Genomic DNA, 23,019 nt, shown 5'->3' with positions numbered 1-23,019 from the left:
TCAGTCTTTTAGTTGTCATCTAATGGCTTCATGTTTCAAAAGACGTGAACTGACCATTCTTCATTCGACTTACACTTGGAAGATGCAGAAAACTAAATAAAGAAGTCAGTGGGAGCCTGTAATGCAGCGGTATCCACACTGTGCAGTGATGAGGCAGTGACCCAGCAAAGTTCAAAGCAAAACTTGTTTTAATGTTCAACTCATATAAATACACAGCACACGGTATCCTCTGGATCGCAGCTGGGAAACATATCCTCTGGATCACAGCCAGTAAACACACCAGTCCACCTCTGAGACCGGTTACCGTGGGCGACTGCACCGCTGTGTACGCTGTGGGTGCCAGGTCTTTTGGCTTCATTTGCCTTTGTTACCCCACACAGGTGGAGCTCTGTAGAGCCTTTTGCTCTGCATGCTTGCAAGACCAAACTGACACACCCAACACTCTGCTTCAGTGGTTTTTACAAAGAACCTGTGGTCGTAGGCCACATGGAAAACCCGTCCAGAAAAGAAACGTACTGCCCCATTACCATCCTATAATCCGTTTTTAAAATAAAAGCCCACAACAGGTTTTCTTAAATTTGCCTTGGACGAATAGCTTGCCTCAATATGCCTCCACACGCATCCTGGGGGGGGGGACACATAAGCGACCCTCGCATGCGACACTGGTCACTGCCTCACAGAGCCCAAAATCGTAGGCGGAACACGCCTGGCTTAGTGCTTTAAAGGCAGCAAAAAAAGCTGGTGTTTCCTGAAGCTGGTTCACCTGAGTTTAAAAAGATGTTGTGTGCACAAACCCCTCATCCGGCAGAGATATGGAGAGACAGGTGCTGGTGTGTAGCATAATGAAATATACATGTTATGTAATTGCCAAATTAAAATACTTATGAGCGAAACAGAAGTGACAATGGCAACACCCGGACTCCGGAGAATCAACCCCCTCAGAGACCTTGTATGTATAGTACACCTATGTGCTGGATACTCGGCAAAGATGAGAAGCAAGCGCGGGTTCGGATACAAAGAAACAAGACGGCAGAATATGTTCACATCGTGTTATACGGCGATAGTGTGCATGCCCATGTGTGTGCTGAATGTACCATCTCTAATGTCTCTATCAGACATTAGTTTTTTTCCATCGTGAGAAACGTGGTCTGAGTTTCATTAGTGGCTTTTTTTTTATCATACTTCCATCAGTTTGTCATAAATCAACATGGGAGAAGGGGAAAAAGGATTTTCACAGTGCTCACCAGAGTATCACAGGACCACAGGTGACAGGTTCAATGTGGCTGGAGTCCACTTGTAAATGCAGGCAAAAAGGAAAAACCAGCACCAGGCGATTTCCATAAAAATTCTAATTTTCTTTTATTTAAGCCATTGTTTGTAAAAAGGTAAAAACATACATGTCATAGAATGTCAAGGGGCAAACATCCCCTGCACGCCTGACGCGTTTCGGACATTGTGTCCTTACTCATAGGCATCTCAAGGGGCAAACATCTCCCACACGCCTGATGCGTTTCGGACATTGTGTCCTTATTCATAGGCATCTCGAGGGGCAAACATCCCCCGGACACCTGACGTGTTTCGGACTTTATGTCCTTACTCATAGGCATCTCAAGGGGCAAACATCCCCCGGACACCTGACGTGTTTCGGACTTTATGTCCTTACTCATAGGCATCTCAAGGGTCAAACATCCCCCGGACACCTGACGTGTTTCGGACTTTATGTCCTTACTCATAGGCATCTCAAGGGGCAAACATCCCCCGGACACCTGACGTGTTTCGGACTTTATGTCCTTACTCATAGGCATCTCAAGGGGCAAACATCCCCTGCACGCCTGACGCGTTTCGGACATTGTGTCCTTACTCATAGGCATCTCAAGGGGCAAACATCTCCCACACGCCTGATGCGTTTCGGACATTGTGTCCTTATTCATAGGCATCTCGAGGGGCAAACATCCCCCGGACACCTGACGTGTTTCGGACTTTATGTCCTTACTCATAGGCATCTCAAGGGGCAAACATCCCCCGGACACCTGACGTGTTTCGGACTTTATGTCCTTACTCATAGGCATCTCAAGGGTCAAACATCCCCCGGACACCTGACGTGTTTCGGACTTTATGTCCTTACTCATAGGCATCTCAAGGGGCAAACATCCCCCGGACACCTGACGTGTTTCGGACTTTATGTCCTTACTCATAGGCATCTCAAGGGGCAAACATCCCCCGGACACCTGACGCGTTTCGGACTTTGTGTCCTTACTCATAGGCATCTCAAGGGGCAAACATCCCCTGCACGCCTGACGCGTTTCGGACATTGTGTCCTTACTCATAGGCATCTCAAGGGGCAAACATCCCCCGGACACCTGACGTGTTTCGGACATTGTGTCCTTACTCATAGGCATCTCGAGGGGCAAACATCCCCCGGACACCTGACGTGTTTCGGACTTTATGTCCTTACTCATAGGCATCTCAAGGGGCAAACATCCCCCGGACACCTGACGTGTTTCGGACTTTGTGTCCTTACTCATAGGCATCTCAAGGGGCAAACATCCCCCGGACACCTGACGTGTTTCGGACTTTATGTCCTTACTCATAGGCATCTCAAGGGTCAAACAGCCCCCGGACACCTGACGCGTTTAGGACTTTGTGTCCTTACTCATAGGCATCTGAAATGACCCTTTATGACAATGAATGCACCGAGGGCCATACATGAGCCCAGGATCTGTGGTAGTCCCACAGTCCGAACCCACTGATCACACATCTATTCTGTGGATAGGTCATTAAAGGGAACCTGTCACCCCGTTTTTTCAGATTGAGATAAAAATACTGTTAAATAGGGCCTGCGCTGTGCGTTACAATAGTGTATGTAGTGTACCCTGATTCCCCACCTATGCTGCGAAATACATTACCAAAGTCGCCGTTTTCGCCTGTCAATCAGGCTGGTCAGGTCAGGTGGGCGTGGTGACATCGCTGTTTCTTCCCCAGCTTTCCGTTGGTGGCGTAGTGGTGTGCGCATGTCCAAGTGCCGAATCCACTGCGCGCAGGTGAAGAAAAAGCGTGCGATCTGCGCTATTACCCTTGTAGCACATGCTGCGGAAAAAAACTGTGCGGAAACGCTGCGTTGTTTATTCCGCAGCACGTCAATTCTTTGTGCGGGTGTAAACCACTGCTCCAAAAAAGGATTCCGCAGGTGTAAAACCGCAGGAGGAATCTGCACAAAAACCGCATGAAATCCGCAGTAATTCCGCAGGAAATCCGCAGTGCGGTTTACCTGTGGATTTACCAAAATCAGTCCGGAAAAATCCGCACATCTTTCCGCAACGTGTGCACGTGGTCTTAGTGTAAATGCTGCAGTTTTTTTTTCAGTTGTGCCCACCAAACTATGCAACAACAATCTTCTCTTCTCGTTGCATTTTTCCTGCATTTTTTTTTTTATGAATTTACCTCATTACTTGATGCGATTTTTGCTTCTTTTTTTTCTTTACACAGCAGACGAGCGTTTTCATGAAATTACATCCACTTTGCTTGGACGGTTAAACGCAGATTATCTGCACAAAAAACTCAGTGGAATTTGCGCAGTATTTATGCCATGTGGGGAAATGACCAAAAGCCTTAATTCTGCACTTAAGGCTATGTTCACACGCTGCGTTATTGCTGATTTTTTTTTCCCTTCAGGCAAAATCTGCTCTCTTGGCAGGAAAGAAGCTGCTTCCAAAAAGAAAGTTTTGCTGCGTGTTTTCTGCGTTTTTTGTCCCTCGTGCACGCTCATAAAGTTTAGTGCCCCCCCTCCCCCCCGGAAAAAAAAACAAATGATGCGACTTCCTTAGGTTTTTGCACCAAAAACACTGAAAAACCTGATACCTTCATTCTTTTGCTGCGTTATTGCTTTTTATGGGTGAAAAGGAAACTGAAATACCTGACATGCTCCAGTTTTCAAAAACGCAGCAGTTTTCAGTCAGGGAGAAAAAAACAATGTGTGTGAACGAGACTTTTGAAATCTCATAACTTTTGCTGGTACTGTACAATGCAGCTTTATATTTGCATAAAAAAACTGCAAAAAAAACGCAATGTGTGAACATAGCCTAAAATGTTTTTTTTTTCACTGTCTCTATGAAGAAGCTTTTCAAGGGAAAAAAAATGGTAAAAAAAAAACCAAACACAGTATTTATGCTACCTGGGAGCGAGGACTAAATTCCCCATTACAACCAATCAGAATCCAGCTATCATTTGTCACCAGCCCTTTGAACAATACAAGCTGCAACCTGATTGGTCGCCATTTACAGCAACCCCCAAGTTTCATTTGCCATGCTTTATATTTTTCTTTAACCGTAAAAATGTCACTTACTTGTCTGCACCCCCAGGGACTGCACTTTGTTGCAGAGACAAATGTCACCGAATAGATTATTAAAAAATCAATTGTAACATTTCATTACGGGGTTGTAAAATGAAGCTCCGGATTTTACCGCCCACATCAGAGGCCATTGCTATCTGCCGGGCTTTGGTCTTCTCCAAAATGGCCGCCGCACCACGCCGGTGACGTCACCCCGCGCTCTAGTGACCGGACACAGCTGTGAAGCAGCTGAGCTCAGTAGCAGACAGACATGCTGAAGAGGCAGGAGGAGGCGGACAGGACGATCTTCGTGGGGAATCTGGACGGTAATGTGAGGGAGGAGATCCTGTACGAGCTGTTCCTGCAGGTACCGGGCACAGCATCGTTATAGGGGAGGGGGCAGCTCTGTAGCGAGCCCTTTTTAAGGGATTAATATAATTTATTAGATTTTTATAAAAAAAAAATTTAACTGTCTTCCAATAAAAGCCGAAAGTCCCTCTTTTCTCCCCCTCCCTCAAAAAAAAAAAAAAAAAATTGGTAAAACGTTACGATCATTTTGGCAACTTGTTCACCACAAAACTGATAATTTGCGTCACTCGCAGATAAAAGTGTCTCAGTCACATCAAAAAGCTGCAGAGTTAAATATTTATGCTGGAAGTTCTGATTTTTAATATAAAATGGATAAAGATTGAATTGTGATCTAAGCCCATAGTCAGTCAGGGCGCCCATAGTCAGTCAGGGCGCCCATAGTCAGTCAGGGCGCCCATAGTCAGTCAGGGCGCCCCCATAGTCAGTCAGGGCGCGCCCATAGTCAGTCAGGGCGCCCATAGTCAGTCAGGGCGCCCCCATAGTCAGTCAGGGCGCCCATAGTCAGTCAGGGCGCCCATAGTCAGTCAGGGCGCCCATAGTCAGTCAGGGCGCCCATAGTCAGTCAGGGCGCCCATAGTCAGTCGGCGCGCCCATAGTCAGTCAGGGCGCGCCCATAGTCAGTCAGGGCGCCCATAGTCAGTCAGGGCGCCCATAGTCAGTCAGGGCGCCCCCATAGTCAGTCAGGGCGCCCATAGTCAGTCAGGGCGCCCATAGTCAGTCAGGGCGCCCATAGTCAGCCAGGGCGCCCATAGTCAGTCGGGGCGCCCATAGTCAGTCAGGGCGCGCCCATAGTCAGCCAGGGCGCCCATAGTCAGCCAGGGCGCCCATAGTCAGCCAGGGCGCCCATAGTCATTCAGGGCGCCCATAGTCAGTCGGCGCGCCCATAGTCAGTCAGGGCGCCCATAGTCATTCAGGGCGCCCATAGTCAGTCAGGGCGCCCATAGTCATTCAGGGCGCCCATAGTCATTCAGGGCGCCCATAGTCAGTCGGCGCGCCCATAGTCAGTCGGCGCGCCCATAGTCCGTGCGCCCATAATCGTCAGTGCGCCCATAGTCAATCCGCCCTGGGGTCACTATATTCAGGTCAGGAGGTTTTATCATCTGAGCGGACCGGCCTCATTCACACCTCTGGGAGTTTTCTTGTACAAAAAAACATTGACAGTTGATCATCAGTGACTTTTCGGTTGGGGCTGAATAAAAAGAATATATGGATGTGCAAATTACTATGATTGTGCCATTAGTCCCATGGCGCTCTTACACAGTGCCACTCATGGTCACATGCCCTCCGTGGGCGGCAATGATCGTCACTGACCCATAGACTCGTAGGGGCGATATGCGTGCATTATTCGGATCAAATACAGACACTTCCCTGTGATGGAGACAAGGTGTCCACGAAAAGTCACGGTGTCTGGAGAACCCCATAGACTATAATGGGGTTGAGTGCGGTCTGTGGAAGCCATAGAACCTGTCTGAATGAGGCCTACATGTGCTGTAATTTCTTTCTTCGATGATCACTTGCCCATTATAACCTACAAGGGGTCACATGTCCCTTTTTGATCAGCGGCACGGCCCAAACTGACCCTTTAAAGTGAGTCTGTGAAAAACTCTGTTAGCACCCTGATGGCGTCCTCGTCGCATCCTGGTGCTGCCTTGTTTGTTTCCTAGGATAGTGAGTAACAGATGACCAGAAGAAACGATGGTGGCAAAGCGACCCAGCACACCTAGGCAAGGTTATCTCATCCCAGAGAATCTGGCCGACTATGCTGGTTCACACTCCATTCTGTCAGTCCGTGAAAAATGTTTTCTTCCGCGCACTCAATGACTTGCATGACTGAGTGCGATCTGAATCTCAGATGCATGCCGCTTTTTTTTTTTTTTTTTAATTTGCTTCACCCTCGGACAGACCCTTTCAGACGACAAAAACTGGACATGTACACGGATCGTACTGAAAGTAGTTGTCCTCGCGAGTCCTTTTATAGAAATCCTTTTTTTTTTTTTTTTTTATTTTGTGCTAGAATAGAAAAGAAAAAAAATAAAGCCACACAAACTCTCTGGTCAGAACAAGCTCGCTGACAGATTCTGTTAACTGGTTCTGCAGCCAGCAATACAGTGTGACTCAAAAGGTGCAAAATGCTTCACCCCCGCACCCCCCCCCAACCCAGTTTTCACCTTCATGATCAGGCCAAAGAGTAGAATCCTGACCAGTGTCTGATTCTGAGGTTGTTTTGCCGTGACGTATTGTACTTCATGATAGTGATAACATTTCTTTGACATCACTGAAGTTTATATGTGATGCAGCAAATTCAATTCTCGTCAGACAGATTCTCATCTCATGTTGTTCTTCTGTAGTAATCTTTGATTTCTGAATGTATTACACTTATTTATTTTCCCGTCATTGTATCATGGGATTGATTGGGAGAAGAAACACATTTTAAACCGCCCCAAGTTTTCTTTGTGTTGCTTGTATACTTTCTCATCCTAATTTCTAGCAGTTTTTTTTGTCTCTATATATCTATGTGGACATATTTCATGTATTCCAGTCAAAAATACATTTTTGTTACTGGTTTCCATTAAAACTGTTGCCCCCTTTGCCTTCTATGGCCTCTGTTGCAGTGTATGTTGCTGAGCCCAGAATGAGGCATCTGAGAATCCATCAGTGAGCTCGTTCTGACGGTAATTCTTATCTGTCTTTTTCTGAGTTCCCCTGAGCTGATTTATGACCACATCGCAGTTGAGCTGAACTCTGTGATCATAAATCATCACTGAGGAGTTTTGGAGAAAGACAGGTAAGACTTAGGCAAACACTTTCACAATAAGCTCACTGACAGACTCTCGGTTAACTCCTTTTAAAGAGGCCATTGAAGGCAAATGTTTGCAATTAGGCTTCATTAAAGTTTTGCACCATTTTTACCCCTAATTACATGCATTTAACTAAATATGTCCATATCCTTTTATAAAAGCTGTACAGAATTTACTGAAGCGCTCGTCTGACGAAACCTTTGTGTAGCTGGTGATTAACGCGGCGTCAAAGCACAATTAATAGGGTTCACCGGAACATCAGACGATAAACGGTCACTTTGATGTACTGACACCACCCCAATGATTATGTCCTGAGTAATAATTATCCGACCACTACACGTGTGAACTATGCAATCCTGGTATTAAATTCAACGTATTGACTTCTATGGGCTGGAAATGGTATCAGTAAGGATCCGCTAGCGCGTATGGCAAGATTACTGTATGGCAAGATTACTGTGCAGAAAATGCAAGTTTAAAAAAGAAATGTGAATGAGACTAATTGGAGATTTGTGGTTTGTTTAAAAAAAAATCTGTTACTTCTAGTGATGAGTGAACATGCTTGGATGAGGTGTTATCTGAGGAGGCTCATGTGCTAACGGAGGGTCTTCGGCATGCTCGAAAAATATGTTGAAGTCCCTGCGGCTGCATGTCTCGCGGATGTTAGACAGCCACAACACATGCAGGGGTTGCCTACAAATAGCCGCGAGACATGCTGCTGCGGGGACTCGAACATATTCAAGCACACCGAAGACCCTCGGTTAGCACATGAGCATGCTCAGATAACACCTCATCCAAGCACGTTCACTCATCACTAGTAGAGGTTGTAAATGTGCCCTAACGAGTGTTCATGGATGCCCCATAACTGGCATGTTAGATTTGCTTTTGAGCACCGCTCCAAACTCCCATCCAACAGGTAAAATCTCTGTGCTGGAGATGAGAGTCCGGGGCAGAAATCCAACAATTTTCAGATTTGAGCTGCTGCGGAGCCGCATGCTCCATTACTTTCCGTTTTTGTTTTTTTCTCAATTTTGACATGCTTTTTGTCTCTTATTGGTTGTCATGTTTTATACAAAGCTGCTTTGTTTTTGATACTTTCTGGTATTTGGCTTTAACAACTTTAATACAATCATGTGCGGATTGCATGCGCTTTTGATGCTTTTCTGCAGCATCTAATGCAAATGTATGGGGAAAATCTGCAAATAATTTATCTTGCGAGAACAGAGTTTTAACATGTTGCGACTTTGACTCTCGCACCGCAGGTCAGTTTATGACTGCCAGGACCCCACCGATGCTGAGGTTGATGGGGCAGCAGCAATGCTCCAAGGCTTCCCCCTCTGAGAATCCTAATATTTGTGATGGAGACAGGTTTATAGTCCACTTATCCGCCAAGCAACTACTGTTAATCTGTACATATACCATGTTCGCTGATCTGTGCCCGGCGCTGGGTACACTGAGGGCTCTGCTGTTCTTCATACATCCTTACTGCATGGATGACTGTATGGCTCAGTGCTGTGCCATGAGAATCCTCGGTGGATCCACGCTGGGTTTTATATAGTAACAGGTTGGTCGCTGAGCTTCAGTAATTGCCCTCGCTGGGATCCCGGTAACAGCTGGTGATGTTACTCACCATGCCCCTCTAGTACACAGTGGCCCGCGGTGAGCACTGCACAATGACCATTTCTCTTCTTTTCCAGGCTGGACCGCTGACCAAAGTGACTATTGCAAAAGATAAAGATGGAAATCTGAAGTCATTCGGATTTGTCTGCTTCAAACACACTGAATCTGTGCCTTATGCTATATCCTTGCTAAATGGCATCCGCCTATTTGGGAGACCCATTAAACTCCACTATCGGTTTGGTAAGTTTACGGGGTTTCTTTACTGCACTGGCGCTGAACTCTTGGACTACTAAATCCTATTTGGTCTTATGTTACAAAATTAATATACATCGCACTTTGTTTAATTTTTTTTTCCAAAAAAATCCTTCTAAACTTCCATCCGCTAGTTGTCTGTCTTCTGTGTGACCTGCTGTCCACTGCCTGCTGTCGAGGGTAATCCATCTGCAGAGACAACAAGGCGGATTCCAGGAAGCTAGGTCAGGTCTTTCCTCTGGTCCTGCTCTCCTGCCTGTTAAGCTGCGTACAGGCATGATGGAGAGGTGGGCGTTCAGCGCAGGCAGGTGCAGTGCATGTTTGGAAGTTCTAACTCGTATAGTGCTGGCAGAATACCGACAAAGAGGAATCCACCACTCAAAAAATAAAATGGATGACCTAATAAATAACATGTACCTGGAGATATTAGACGGGTGTGTACACCAACAGCAGTTTTACCTTATTTAGAACAGCATTTCATGCTGCTTTTCTCCTGTCTTTATGCAGTAGCTTGGGTAATCTTTCCATCTATACTCTTCTATCTGTGAAGGGAAACATTGAGTATTGGGATTGAAAAGTCTTTCATTCACAAAAAACTGCAAAGAAGACTTAATGGGAATTTGTCAGTGGGATCAATCCTTCAAGGCAGTCTATGGCATGTAGGTCATAGGAAGCTGAATAAAATGATTCCTTGATAACTGCAATCCGATGTCTTCCACAGAAATTCACATGTTTCTTAATATGTAAATAAGCTGTTAAGATCTATGGGTCGGACTTAGATCTCAATGAGATTCTGCCTCCAGAGCTAATCTTAAATGAAAGGAGACATCACCAGTGTGAGACATGTAATGACTGACAGTCTGCTCTCCTGATCTACATGTCGCACACACTGTAATGCCTCTTTTCCCTTCACCCATGACAGCACACCTGAGAGCGGGATCCGCACAGCCAGGACAGGAACCTACTGAAATAAATGGGCTGTACCTCTCCACCCGCTTCATTTGGGTTCCTGTCCTTGATGGGATTCCCGTGCTGAAATCGGATGGTAGCAAAAATCTACAGCAGGACATGGAGAAAATTCTTGGAATTTTTAGGAAATCCATTAGGACAAAAGCCTCCAATCGGTCCCATCTTAGAGTTCCTGCAGTTGGGGTTGAACTGCGGTTGTCTACTAGTACCCTTAAGGTCCAGGTGTCTGCCTTGGGTGCATTATATAGTTGTAACCTTGCGGCTAATACATGGGTGGCGAGGTTCATAAAATCCTGCGATGGATCCAGACCAGTCCCAATCCCAAAGGTTGCCCCATGGGATCTGAACTTGGTATTAGAGGCTCTGGCCGAGGAGCCATTTGAACCCTTACAGCAGTTAGCAGTGAAATGTCTTACCCTAAAAACAATCATAATAGTGGCTCTAACTTCAGCCCGTAGGGTGAGTGACTTACAGGCCCTTTCTATAAATCCTCCTTATACTCAAATATATGAGGATAGTTGCTTTAAGACCTGATCCAGCTTATCTTCCCAAGGTGGCATCAAGGTTTCGTCGAAGTCAAGAGATTGTCCTACCTCCCTGTAATAACCCTAAGAATCCGGGAGAGAGGAAGTTTCATCTTGATGTTAGAAGGGCACTGTTAGGGTACCGTCACACTATAACATTTCGATCGCTACGACGGTACGATTCGTGACGTTCCAGCGATATCGTTACGATATCGCTGTGTCTGACACGCAGCAGCGATCAGGGATCCTGCTGAGAATCGTACGTCGTAGCAGATCGTATGGAACTTTCTTTCATCGCTGGATCTCCCGCTGTCATCGCTAGATCGGTGTGTGTGACACCGATCTAGCGATGCGATGCGTTCGCTTGTAACCAAGGTAAACATCGGGTAACTAAGCGCAGGACCGCGCTTAGTTACCCGATGTTTACCCTGGTTACAAGCGTTAAACTAAAAAAAAACAAACAGCACATACTTACATTCTGGTGTCCGTCAGGTCCCTTGCCGTCTGCTTCCCGCACTGTGACTGCCGGCCGTAAAGTGAAAGCAGAGCACAGCGGCTGTGCTTTCACTTTCACTTTACGGCCGGCAGTCACTGAGTGCGGGAAGCAGACGGCAAGGGACCTGACGGACACCAGAATGTAAGTATGTGCTGTTTGTTTTTTTTTAGTTTAACGCTTGTAACCAGGGTAAACATCGGGTAACTAAGCGCGGTCCTGCGCTTAGTTACCCGATGTTTACCCTGGTTACCCAGGGACCTCGGCATCGTTGGTCGCTGGAGAGCTGTCTGTGTGACAGCTCCCCAGCGACCACACTACGATTTACCTACGATCACGGCCAGGTCATATCGCTGGTCGTGATCGTAGGTAAATCGTATAGTGTGACGGTACCCTTAGAGTATATATCGGTGACTAGCCAGTGGAGGAAGACCCAGTCCTTATTCGTAGCCTTCCAGGGTAGTAGGAAGGGTTACGGGGTGTCAAAGGATTGCCAGGTGGATTAGGGAGGCCATTAGTGTGGCTTATGCTGCTAGTGGTACTCCGATCCCTGATGGCATCAAGGCTGACTTCACCAGAGCCATGGCAACCTCCTGGGCAGAGAAAGTGGAGGTATCGATTGATTAAATCTGTAAGGCCGCTACTTGGTCCTCATCATCCACCTTCTTTAGGCATTATAGATTGGATCTATCCTCTGCTGACTTTGGTAGAAGAGTGCTGCAAGTGGTGGTCCCTCCCTAAGGTGTTTCAGATTCTCCAAAAGTCTCTCAGGTGTGCTGTCTTGGGTGAAGGGAAAACACCAAAGTTACTTACCAGTAGCCAGTTTTTCCAGAACCCATGACAGCACCCGTATATTCCCCCTTTTTCACCTTATGGGTGTGCACTATAAGTGTGATTCGTTTATAATGTAGTCTTGGTTATATGTGTAAATTAATCGGGAGGTCCTATCCTGCTCTGTAACCAACTGAACCTGGGGAGAGGTACCGCCATTTTATTTCAGTAGGTCCCTGTCCTGGCTGGGCGGATCCCTCTATCAGGTGTGCTGACATGGGTTCTGGTCTGGAGGCAGATTCTCATGGAGATCTGTACGGCCATAGATCTTAATGGGTTATCCATGTTTAGAGTACAAGTCAGCAGTGATTACAATTCACTTGTGTTGAAAGAGGCCATGCACGTGTAGTCGGCACTGGATTGTCGTGGCCACGCTGTGAGGATTTACAAGTCTGCAGTCACATAGGACTACAGACTGGTACCCCAGGTCTAGACTGCCCCTTTAACAGCTCATTTATATATTAAGAAAACCATGGCTTTCTCTGGAATAAGGCTTCAGATGACAGATAACAGGGTACATGACCTATATGCCCTTATAGATGGCTGAGGAGGAACGATCCTACTGACAGATTCCTTGTAAGGACCATTTACGTGGTAAGATAATCGTGGACGATCTTTCCTAGGAGCGCTGGTTTCCCAATATTTGTGCAGTGTGAACAGGCGCCGATCAGGTGAACGAGTGAAATGCTTAGGCTACTTTAAAACTTTTGTCTTTTCAGATCCGTTGCAATGCGTCGTTTTGGAAGAAAAAACGGATCCTGCAAATGTGCCCACAGGATCCGTTTTTTCCCATAGACTTGTATTAGCGACGGATGGCCACACGTCGCATCAGTCGTGCGACGGATCCGTCGTGTTTTGGCGGACCGTTGTGTGGAAAAACATTCAATGTAATGTTTTTTGTCTGCATCGAAAAAACGTACAGCGATGGATCCTGTGGCGTCCGTCGTTGGCTAGAATGGAAGCCTATGGGCGCAGGATCCGTTGCTGTGCGTCAAATGACGGAATCCAGCAACAGATTCCGTTTTTTTACACGGAGCATGCCTGGAAGGATTTCTATTCCTTTAATTTAACCCATTTTTCCTGCAGCTGCTGCATCAATGGATCCGTCAAAAAAAACAGGATCCAGTGCATCCGTTTTTTACAATCTGCACAGGATCCGTCTTTTCAACACTTTGACGGGTTGTGACTGATTCTAAAAGACGGAACTGTGAAAGTAGCCTTATTCGTCTTGGGAAATGATCTTTTGGTGTGCACCAAAGATGATTCAGATCTGTAAGGGTAAAATTGTTTGAAAAGGAAGAGGTGATTTTTATTTACTTTCAATCATTGAACTCAGTTAAAAAATATATATATATATATATTTCCATCTCTTAAAGTTTTTGCACTGACTCCATAGGCTTTCTCTGGCACCAGACTTGGCTGCTGAGGGAAGAGGAGATTTTCTTAACCCAGCTTCCAAAGAGTGTGGTAATGTCCATACCATCCAATCATAGCATAGCTTTTATTTGATCTCGGCAGAATAAAAAATGAAAGCTGCACTGTGACTGGTTTGTTATGGGCAGTAAAGACAGATTTTTCATAAGTGTGGTGGTGTCCATAGCAACCAATCGGAGCACAGCTTTCATTTTACCTTAGCAGTATAAGAACTGAAAGCTGCCCTGTGATTGGTTGCTATGGGGGAGCAAAGGCAGCTTTTCTTTTAGACGGCGTTCATATAAGAGTGTGGTGGTTGTGGTGGATTAAGCTTCTGTTTATTACAGTATAGGGTAGTCAGCGCACCTGTTCAGGGTCTCTCCTCATCCATACCCGCACGGAAAATAAGCTGAGCAGCCGGCCCAATATGTAAAAAAACAAGCGGGATCCAGCGGGAGAAGGTTCTTCATTAAAAATTCCAACAAAAATATAAGTTTAAATCACCCCCATTCAAAATAGAATAATAAAAAAAATCAAACCTACACATATTTGGTATCTCCACGTTCAGAATCTCCCGATCTATCAATAAAAAAAAGATTAACCTGATCGCTAAACGGCGTAGTGAAGAAAAATTTGAAACGCCAGAATTACGTTTTTTGGGTCACCGTGACAAATAACGAGCGATCAAAAGAACGTATCTGCACCAAAATGGTATTATTAAAAACGTCAGCTCGGCATGCAAAAAATAAGCCCTCACCGAGATCTTGAAAAATGGAGACGCTACGGGTATCGGAAAAGTGCGCAATTTTATTTATTTTTAGCACTTAGATAAAAAATGACCTAGACATGTTTGGTGTCTATGAACTCGTAATGACCTGGAGAATCATAATGTCAGGTCAGTTTTAGCATTTAGTGAACCTAGCAAAAAAAAGCCAAACAAAAAACAAGTGTGGGATTGCACTTTTTTTTTTTTTTTGCAATTTCACCGCACTTGGAATTTTTTTTATTCCCGTTTTCTAGTACACGACATGATCAAACCAATGGTGTCGTTCAAAAGTAGAACATGTCCCGCAAAAAATAAGCCCTCACATGGCCATATTGACGGAAAAGTAAAAAAGTGATGGCTCTGGGAAGGAGGGGAGTGAAAAACAAAAACACAAAACCGAAAAAAGCTCCGGTCATGAAGGGGTTAAACAGAACATCTAAAAGCTTTGTTTATTGACTCGAGTATAAGCCTACGGTGGGAAATGCAGCAGCTACCGGTGAATTTCTAAAATAAAAATAGATGCTCCATATAAAGCTGTGCCATATAGAATGCTCTGCACCGTTGATTATTGCCCCATAGATGCTCCATATAAAGCTGTGCCATATATAATGCTGCTGCTGCAATAAAAAAAAACACATACTCACCTCTCTCGCTTGCAGCTACTCGGCGTTCCGTCTCGGCGTCTCTCCGCACTGACTGATCAGGCAGAGGGCGGCGCGCACACTATATGCGTCATCGCGCCCTCTGACCTGAACAGTCAGATCAAGAGGATGCGAAGACAGAGCGGCGCCCGGCGTGTGGAACGCGGACAGGTGAATATGAAATACTTACCTGCTCCCGGCGTCCCGCTCCTTTTCCCGGACAGCTGGTCTCCGGGTGCCGCAGCCTCTTCCTCTATCAGCGGTCACCGTTACCGCTCATTAGAGAAATGAATATGCGGCTCCACCCCTATGGGAGTGGAGTCCATATTCATAAGTTTAATGAGCGGTCCCACGTGTACAGGGGAAGAGCTGCGGCACCCGAAGACAGTGTGATGGGCAGGGGGAGCGTTAGGATCGCCGAGACTAGGGAAGTATGCCTCAGCGCCCTCTCCCCCTCACCCGCCAACCCTGCGACAGACCGTGACTCGAGTATAAGCCGAAAGGGGCACTTTCAGCCCAAAAATCTCGGCTTATACTCGAGTATATACGGTGTGGTATTGGTATATGGTCTCCAGCCTGGTATGTGCTGCTCCATCCTGCGTCCCCATCCTGTCATGATGTGCTGCTCCATCCTGCGTCCCCATCCTGTCATGAGCTGCTCCATCCTGCGCCCCCATTCTGACATGTGCTGCTCCCATCCTGCGCCTTCATTCTGTCACTGGCTGCTCCCATCCTGCACCCCCGTTCTGTCATGTGCTGCTTCCATCCTGCACCCCCGTTCTGTCATGTGCTGCTGCCATCCTGCACCCCCGTTCTGTCATGTGCTGCTCCCATCCTGCGCCCCCGTTCTGTCATGTGCTGCTGCCATCCTGCACCCCCGTTCTGTCATGTGCTGCTCCCATCCTGCGCCCCCGTTCTGTCATGTGCTGCTCCCATCCTGCGCCCCCGTTCTGTCATGTGCTGCTCCCATCCTGCGCCCCCGTTCTGTCATGTGCTGCTCCCATCCTGCGCCCCCGTTCTGTCATGTGATGCCCTATTCTGTCATGTGCTGCTCCCATCCTGCGCCCCCGTTCTGTCATGTACTGCTCCCATCCATATGCCCCATACGCTGCTCCATAAAGGTTTATGACCCCCATCAGGTAGCGTAAGTAACAAATAGCTGTGGCATGAAGTGCCACAGCCTCATGGCACAGTAATTTGTTACTTACGCTACCTGATTCTTTTCCGGCGCCATTGTCTTGCTCCTCCCGGTGCCGAAATCGGCGCCTGCGCAGTCCGCGCTTTCCGGCGCAATTTTCTTGAAAACTCACTGCTGTGTGTCTTCAAGAAAATGGTGCCGATAAGCGCGGACTGCGCAGGCGCCAATTCCGGCACTGGGAGGAGCAAGACAATGGCGCCGGAAAGGAATGGCGTAAGTAACAAATTGCTGTGGCATGAAGTGCCACAGCCTCATGGCACAGCAAGTTTTTACTTACGCTATTCGTTTCGGGCGCCATTGTCTTGCTCCTGGTGCCGGAATCGGCGCCTGCGCAGTCCGCGCTTTCCGGCGCCATTTTCTTGAAGACACACAGCAGTGTGTCTTCAAGAAAATGGCGCCAGAAAGCACGGACTGCGCAGGCGCCGATTCTGGCACCAGGAGGAGCAAGACAATGGCGCCCGAAACGAATAGCGTAAGTAAAAACTTACTATGGTGGCGGATTATTTGCATAATCAGGGCGCAGATATGTAGACGGCGTCCCCGTGCTCCCGGCCACATTTTTTCTATAATGTAACGCTAGGAGCGTCGCGCCGGCGTTATGGACAATGATGATTCCAGAATTCGCGGCAGACTGTGCCCGTCACTGATTGGTCGAGGCAACCTTTATGACATCATCGTCGCCATGGCAACCATTATGACATCTACGTCGATACTGTGCCCGTCGCTGATTGGTCGAGGTGAATTCGCGGCAGACTGCCCGTTGCTGATTGGTCGAGGCAACCTCTATGACATCATCGTCGCCATGCTGTGCCCATCGCTGATTGGTCGAGCACCGAGTATTTCCGGGATTATTCCTTTTATTTCTGGAGAAATTAGTCGTATTCCTATTTATCCTAATTGAGGTAAAATCGACCTTTCCCTTTCCATGTCACGTTGTCGGATGGAGCGGAGCCGTGCTTGTATAAACCTTTAGTCACCTGTGTATGTTTCCATCTATCGCTGTTGTGTTACACTGTGATATTGATGTTTTGTTTTTTTCCTTCTAGGAAGTTCCTATTCTGCAGACGCGAGCAATGTCTTCCAGGGGCCTGGTAACGGTTTTATGGCAAACCAAGCTGGGTGAGGTTTTAGTTGGCTTTGATACAGAATCTGGCGATAATGTAAAAATAAACCTGATTATCCCCAATGATTCTCTGCAGTCATATCCCACTGCGTATACACTGTCGGTCATTCAGACGTGCACAGAAGCGACCCAGCCGCAAATGGACCCGAACATACGATATCGTACACAAAGCGGAGGTGGTAGTCATTGCAGTGTGCTGACGTATAGTACGTGACTATATATCGCACACATCTGCGGTGGCAGTGTATATCCCTGTTGGAATGGGGGCACATGCTCCGCCGCTGCTCCTTTCATCCCTATGGCTGCTGAGAGCTGCTCTCTGCGTTTTCCGGCTGCCCCATAGGGATCGAATGGCGCAGTGGTCTGACTTCCAACCTGCGACACTGTTTTGGAATGGCAAACATATTGTCCCTTTTAAAGGTGCAAATCGGGAACACGTGCTGCATCAAAAAAAAGGATGCGGGCCGGGGTCTGGCCTAGACACACTGCGGTAACACTCCTGCCTGGACCGGGGGAGGATCACACAACCCCCATCTTACATGTTACACCCTTCTGCTCTCCAGCAAATTGTGTAAGAATTAATAGATGTTTTGTTTTTGTGTTTTTCTCCCCCACCCAGAATGCCTGAAGTGGGGGAGCCGTTTACACCAGGATGCGCCATGCCCGGCCTCAACTATAACTACTTCTCAGAGGCGTATTATTATTTTCAAGGCATGGTAAGTGATTCTGCTAAGTGTTTAATTGGAATAGTGGGAATGAAAACTTTTGCTTTGTGGAAGGCGGTGGTCATTGAAATTGGTGAATTTTTCTGATGGCCGGGCCAGTAAGTCTAAGTTCACATTTGCGTTGTGCGCCGCAGCGTCGTCGCCGCAACGCACAACGCAAACAAAAACGCAGCAAAACGCATGCACATGCGGCGCCAATGTTAAAAGATAGGGCCGCACGACGCATGCGTTTTTGAAAAGGTCGGCGCCGCCCGAAAAATGCAACATGTTGCGTTTGACGCGCCCAGGCAGGTGCGCCCTAACGCCGCATGCGGCGTAAAACGCAACACAACGCATGCACATGCGGCCCCAATGTTAAAGATAGGGCCGCACGACGCATGCGTTTTGTTGCGGCGGCGGCGCAAACCGCAAATGTGAACGTACCCTAAGTGATCCCTGGGGGGAAGCCGGGACTGGCTGCACCTGGGACCGGATCTCCCTGACATTCCCCATACACACTGGGGCAAAGCTACTAACTCCACACCGGCTGATCCAGGCCACTAAACAACCAACCGGCTGCAGACAAGCAGATCTCCACTAGGGGGAGACATTGCACATATGTTCTATTAACCCTTTTTCGGGCTCATTTAACTACACACCTGATCTCATACATTTCTCTCTGTGCGTTATATCAGTCTCTTACTACATCCTATTTGTAGAGCGTGCAGAATATTTCTTTGGGCCTCTGAGAATTTAACTAATGGGATCAAATTAATTTCTTAACACTAGGACTACTGGACTCGTGAACCCTGACTAGAACTACTGCAAGTAAATAGTCAAAATGACTATACCAGTAGTCCTAGTGTTAACATGATGTCACCAGGATGTTGTTGTTTTTCTCTGCAATAATCTCTTATTACTCTGTATATGTTCTTGATAAATTGACATGTTTTTATTTTTTGCTGTTTGGAGAGGAGTGGCTTTGTTTTGGCTTTTCTGATTTAGTTTGCTCATCTGTAGACACTTTTTTAAATTTTATTTTATGCCTCCTTAGTTGATACTTTTGCACCTAGATTTCAGATAATTCTTGCATTGTCTGTTACATTTCATGTCACAACCTCTATGTGACTATAATGTGTATTTCTAGATTGTGAGCCCCATCGGGGACAGTGATGATGATGTGTGCAAAACTGTAAAGCGCTGCGGACTATGTTTTGCGCTGTATAAAGATTATTATTATTATTATTTTCCCTGTTTTAGATGAACCAGTTTTTGGCTTTCCCGCAGCCTGCAGCTCAAGAACCTCCGCCCTACAGGACGACGCATCCATGGACCACCGACACATTTCCCCCATGTAATGAACCCGCAGAGAACTTTAGCGTCGGTCCGAGTTCTCAGAGACGAAATCTAAAGGTTTTACACGACCCTAAATCTAAAAAGCGACGGAGAGAAGCGTCGAGCAGCGATATCGATAATGATGACGTAGAGGCTCAAAAAGCTAAACCTTCTGATAAACTAAAAAAACATAAAAAGTCCAAGAGGAGAAAGCTGTGAATGAGGGCACGAAGTCCGTCCGCTAGCTGTGCTGGTGCAGGATGGAGCCAAAGCCCGGCCGTTACATGTCGCTTTATATGAAGAAACCTGGTTACTCTATAACAGTATGACTGTCCCAAAAAAAGGCATCGATTTACAGTTCACTGAAATATTGCTATAATAAAATCCTAAATATTAAGTGTCTTTAACATTGTCCCCGTACCTCAATTGTGGGGCCAAAATGGTCACATTTTTGCACAAGTTTAACTTGCACTGAAAAGTGAAACTCTGTCCTTTTTCTGATGCGCCACCACTTTCCTAATGTGCAAGGTGTTGCGGATGGGTACCAGGCCCTCCTCCGACTAATGGACTCACTATAAGCTAAAGCAGAAAATGTCATACATCATAGTGGAAGCCTAGTCCAGCTCACAGCTAGCTTAGATCTCTGTATGTGGAGCACAAGCTGCCCAATGTACGCAAAAAATCTACATAGAAAGCACTTGGTAAATTTGGCACATTTTAACCACCAGTCTAAGGATTAAGACTAACAACAAAGTTGCACTCTGTAGTGCTATAGCATGTAAATATGAATAGCATTACTGCTCTAGATAATAAAATGCTTAGCACATAATTTGGCCAATTCATTCATGCCCAGCAACCAACGACAAGGTGATCTCCGGGTTGCTGGGAACCTAAGTATCTCTTTGGCTAAAGCCTGAATTTCTGGGTAGGTAGGATCCTGCTGGGCATGCATGAAGTGGCTAATCCTTGTTCGCACCTGTACACACCAGTTTTTTGATTTGGAAGTGCCAGTCAGTTTTTTGTTACAAGGATGAAGACTGGCATGTGAAATGTCAGCCTTAAAGTGAACCTATAACAAAAAAAAAAACTCTATTAGCCTGCAGATATGGGGTTAATCTGCAGGTATATAGCGTTACCAACCTGCCCAGCACCTGCACTTAGCCGAACGCTGCGGGGAGAGAATGAACCGGCAGTGTTATGATTTCAGTCACTGAGGCGGCACAGGTTCAGTCACCGTTCTATCAGCTGGCCCCAATGCGGAGCCGGTGTCAGACAGCGCCGCTGCCGGGGGAATAAACTTTAACTTTCTCCCTGCAGTTTTCAGGTAAGTGCAAGCATCGGGCAGGTTAATAATGCTATTAACCTGCAGATTAAAACCATATCTGCGGGTTAGTGGCACTTATTGTGGTGACCGATTCCCTTTAAGTAAATGTGTCCCCCTTTTTATAATGCTGATATTAAAAAGTCCAGGTGAATTAATTCCTTGCCCACCCAGCCTGACTGCCAGCTACAGAGTGTACTGAGCAGTGAGAGATCCGAGCAGGGTGGAGGGACACTGAGGAGCTGTCAATCAGGTTAGGTGGATGGAGGTTTAGATTAGTTTCTGGAAGATTTATACAGCCATCCTGACCATTGATTTTAGATGAAACTGCTCCAACCTCTTCAGGTCCAAGATCTAGTTAGCAATGTCCGCAGTTTGTATTGTGTAATCTGGTGACATACTCCTCAAAGGGAAACTAAACCATAGATTTAAAAAGAAAAGTCATCAGTTTGTTTGCAAATTTTTCTGCAAGTTTTTTAATGAATATATTAAAGTAAAATTTCCTGTTGTCTTTTCCATACTGATCTGAGGCATGATTTTGTTAAAAGGGTCATTTCATGGTGTATTGCTAACATATACCATCACTTACTGTCACTGGGACACTGGCACCACGGAAGCCCCATAGAGATGATTTTGACATAGATGGTTATTCTATATTTCTTCTGTATGGCCAAGTCTATAGCGTATTTCACAGCAAATTCTGAAACTACAGAAATGTGCCATGTTTGGATTTGGGCTACAAATTTGCCCCCAATTTTGTCGTGTGTTGCAGAGCGGTGACCTGCTGCAGATGTAACATCTGCACATTACAATGTCTGCAGCGCGTGCATGAAATGTGGTAAAGTCTCAGTCACATTGCTGCTCCCATAACACCGGGAGCTCAGGGCTGTTTGACTCCTATTACATCACGTTTACTGACTCTCCCTGCAGAAAGGGGCGACCACCACAACAGATGGCGGCTCTGACAAGCGCTACAATGGCCTCCTACAAGGCCGTGCTCTGACCCATTTCTCCAGTGCTGAGGCATCGGGGTGCTGCAGTACCAGACTCTGCTCCGAGCTGAGCCTGCATGCACTTTGGGAAGGGCCGCACCACCCCATACAGTATGGCTGCAGCCCCCCACCCAGCAGCAGATGAGTGTCCTTATTATTGGGCCGTCCGCTGCACTAGGGCCATCGCTAGTCCCCCTGTCTTCTCTGCTGTGGTTTCAGTGAATCGTGTTTGTATCACTCTGCTGTAGTACATAGAGAGGCAAAGGAGACCATGTCCTGACGTGACTAGAGTCCGAGGAACATGGCAGCACCTAATTATTGCAGTACTAGGGAGAATACAAAGTACGAGAGATGCAAAATATGCCGAAAAGTATTCAGACACATCACTTAATTATTGAATTTGTGTTCTTCCTTCATTCCTATTGTCCCCGGTGTATAACATCCATCCCTCCTCGCTCCTGGTATATATCCCCCAGCAGGGGCGGCCACTGCCATTTTGGGCCCCTGTGTAACAAATGTGTCTGGGCCTCCCTCCTTTTATGGTGACAAAGCTACAGATCTATATATTGATCTTACATAGTCTCCTTTATTATGTATATTGCCATCCATTATTACACAGTGCCCTCTTTTGTTATGTACAGCACCATCCCTTACATATTGGATTATTTAGAGCCCTGTCTTTATTATATACCGTCCTTACTTGTTAGATGATGATGCAAAGAAGTCTGATGGATCATATTTTCTAATGGACGGGTCTTCTGGTCACCTGCTGCTCCATCAACAGTCATTTTATATCTAAGAGACGATTTTGTAATTAAAAGAAGGCACCGTAAATAACAAGAATACACCATTAAAGGGACAGCACTGTACATGACAGCAGAGGAAGCTATATAATAAGGGATGGCACCATATATAACTAGAGAAGATGGTACACAATAAGGGACGATGTTATACATAATAGAGGAAACTATGTAACTAAGGACGGTGCTATACATAAAAAATGATTACACCATGGGACCGTGCTATACATAAGTGAGTACACTATATCCTAAGGGACTGTGCTAGACACAATAAGTGAGTACACTGTATTCTAAGGGACTGTGCTAGATATACGAGCACAGGCCCTCGTAAGGCTTCATCCCTATATCCGTGTGCAGTGTCGGTGTGCTATCCGCTTTTACAGACACATTCAGCATGTCATATTGTGAACCTCAAAATCGAATCAGAACAGGATATGCTCTGACCCTCACGGATCTCATTCTCCGATCCATGATTTTCATAGATGTGTGAATGGACCTATAAAACTCTAGGCGTCCTAGTGTTGTCCAATAAAAAAAATAATCGGG

At 46.3% G+C, this 23,019-nt stretch overlaps 2 protein-coding genes across 4 annotated transcripts in view; one reads left to right on the top strand and one right to left on the bottom strand.

Moving 5' to 3' along the window:
• Nucleotides 1-23,019, bottom strand: part of LOC138672692 (stomatin-like) — a 179,527-nt gene that overhangs the window by 32,959 nt on the left and 123,549 nt on the right. The window contains exon 1 of one of the 3 annotated variants that reach the window (XM_069760906.1): nt 4,343-4,507. The exons of the other annotated variants lie outside the window; for them this stretch is intronic. The gene's annotated coding sequence lies outside the window, so the exon portion shown is untranslated. Of the gene's footprint in view, nt 1-4,342; nt 4,508-23,019 lie in introns of those variants that run through there. 3 annotated transcript variants of the gene reach the window in all.
• RBM11 (RNA binding motif protein 11) lies at nt 4,558-19,762 on the top strand. The gene is made up of 5 exons (XM_069760909.1): nt 4,558-4,694; nt 9,189-9,351; nt 17,245-17,317; nt 17,941-18,037; nt 19,286-19,762. The coding sequence occupies exons 1-5, from the start codon at nt 4,599-4,601 to the stop codon at nt 19,577-19,579; spliced, it is 723 nt and encodes a 240-aa protein (XP_069617010.1). The 5' UTR covers nt 4,558-4,598; the 3' UTR covers nt 19,580-19,762.

Source organism: Ranitomeya imitator, chromosome 3 (assembly GCF_032444005.1).
Source record: "Ranitomeya imitator isolate aRanImi1 chromosome 3, aRanImi1.pri, whole genome shotgun sequence".
Classification (NCBI taxonomy): domain Eukaryota; kingdom Metazoa; phylum Chordata; class Amphibia; order Anura; family Dendrobatidae; genus Ranitomeya; species Ranitomeya imitator.
This window is presented reverse-complemented; position numbering and strand designations above follow the sequence as displayed.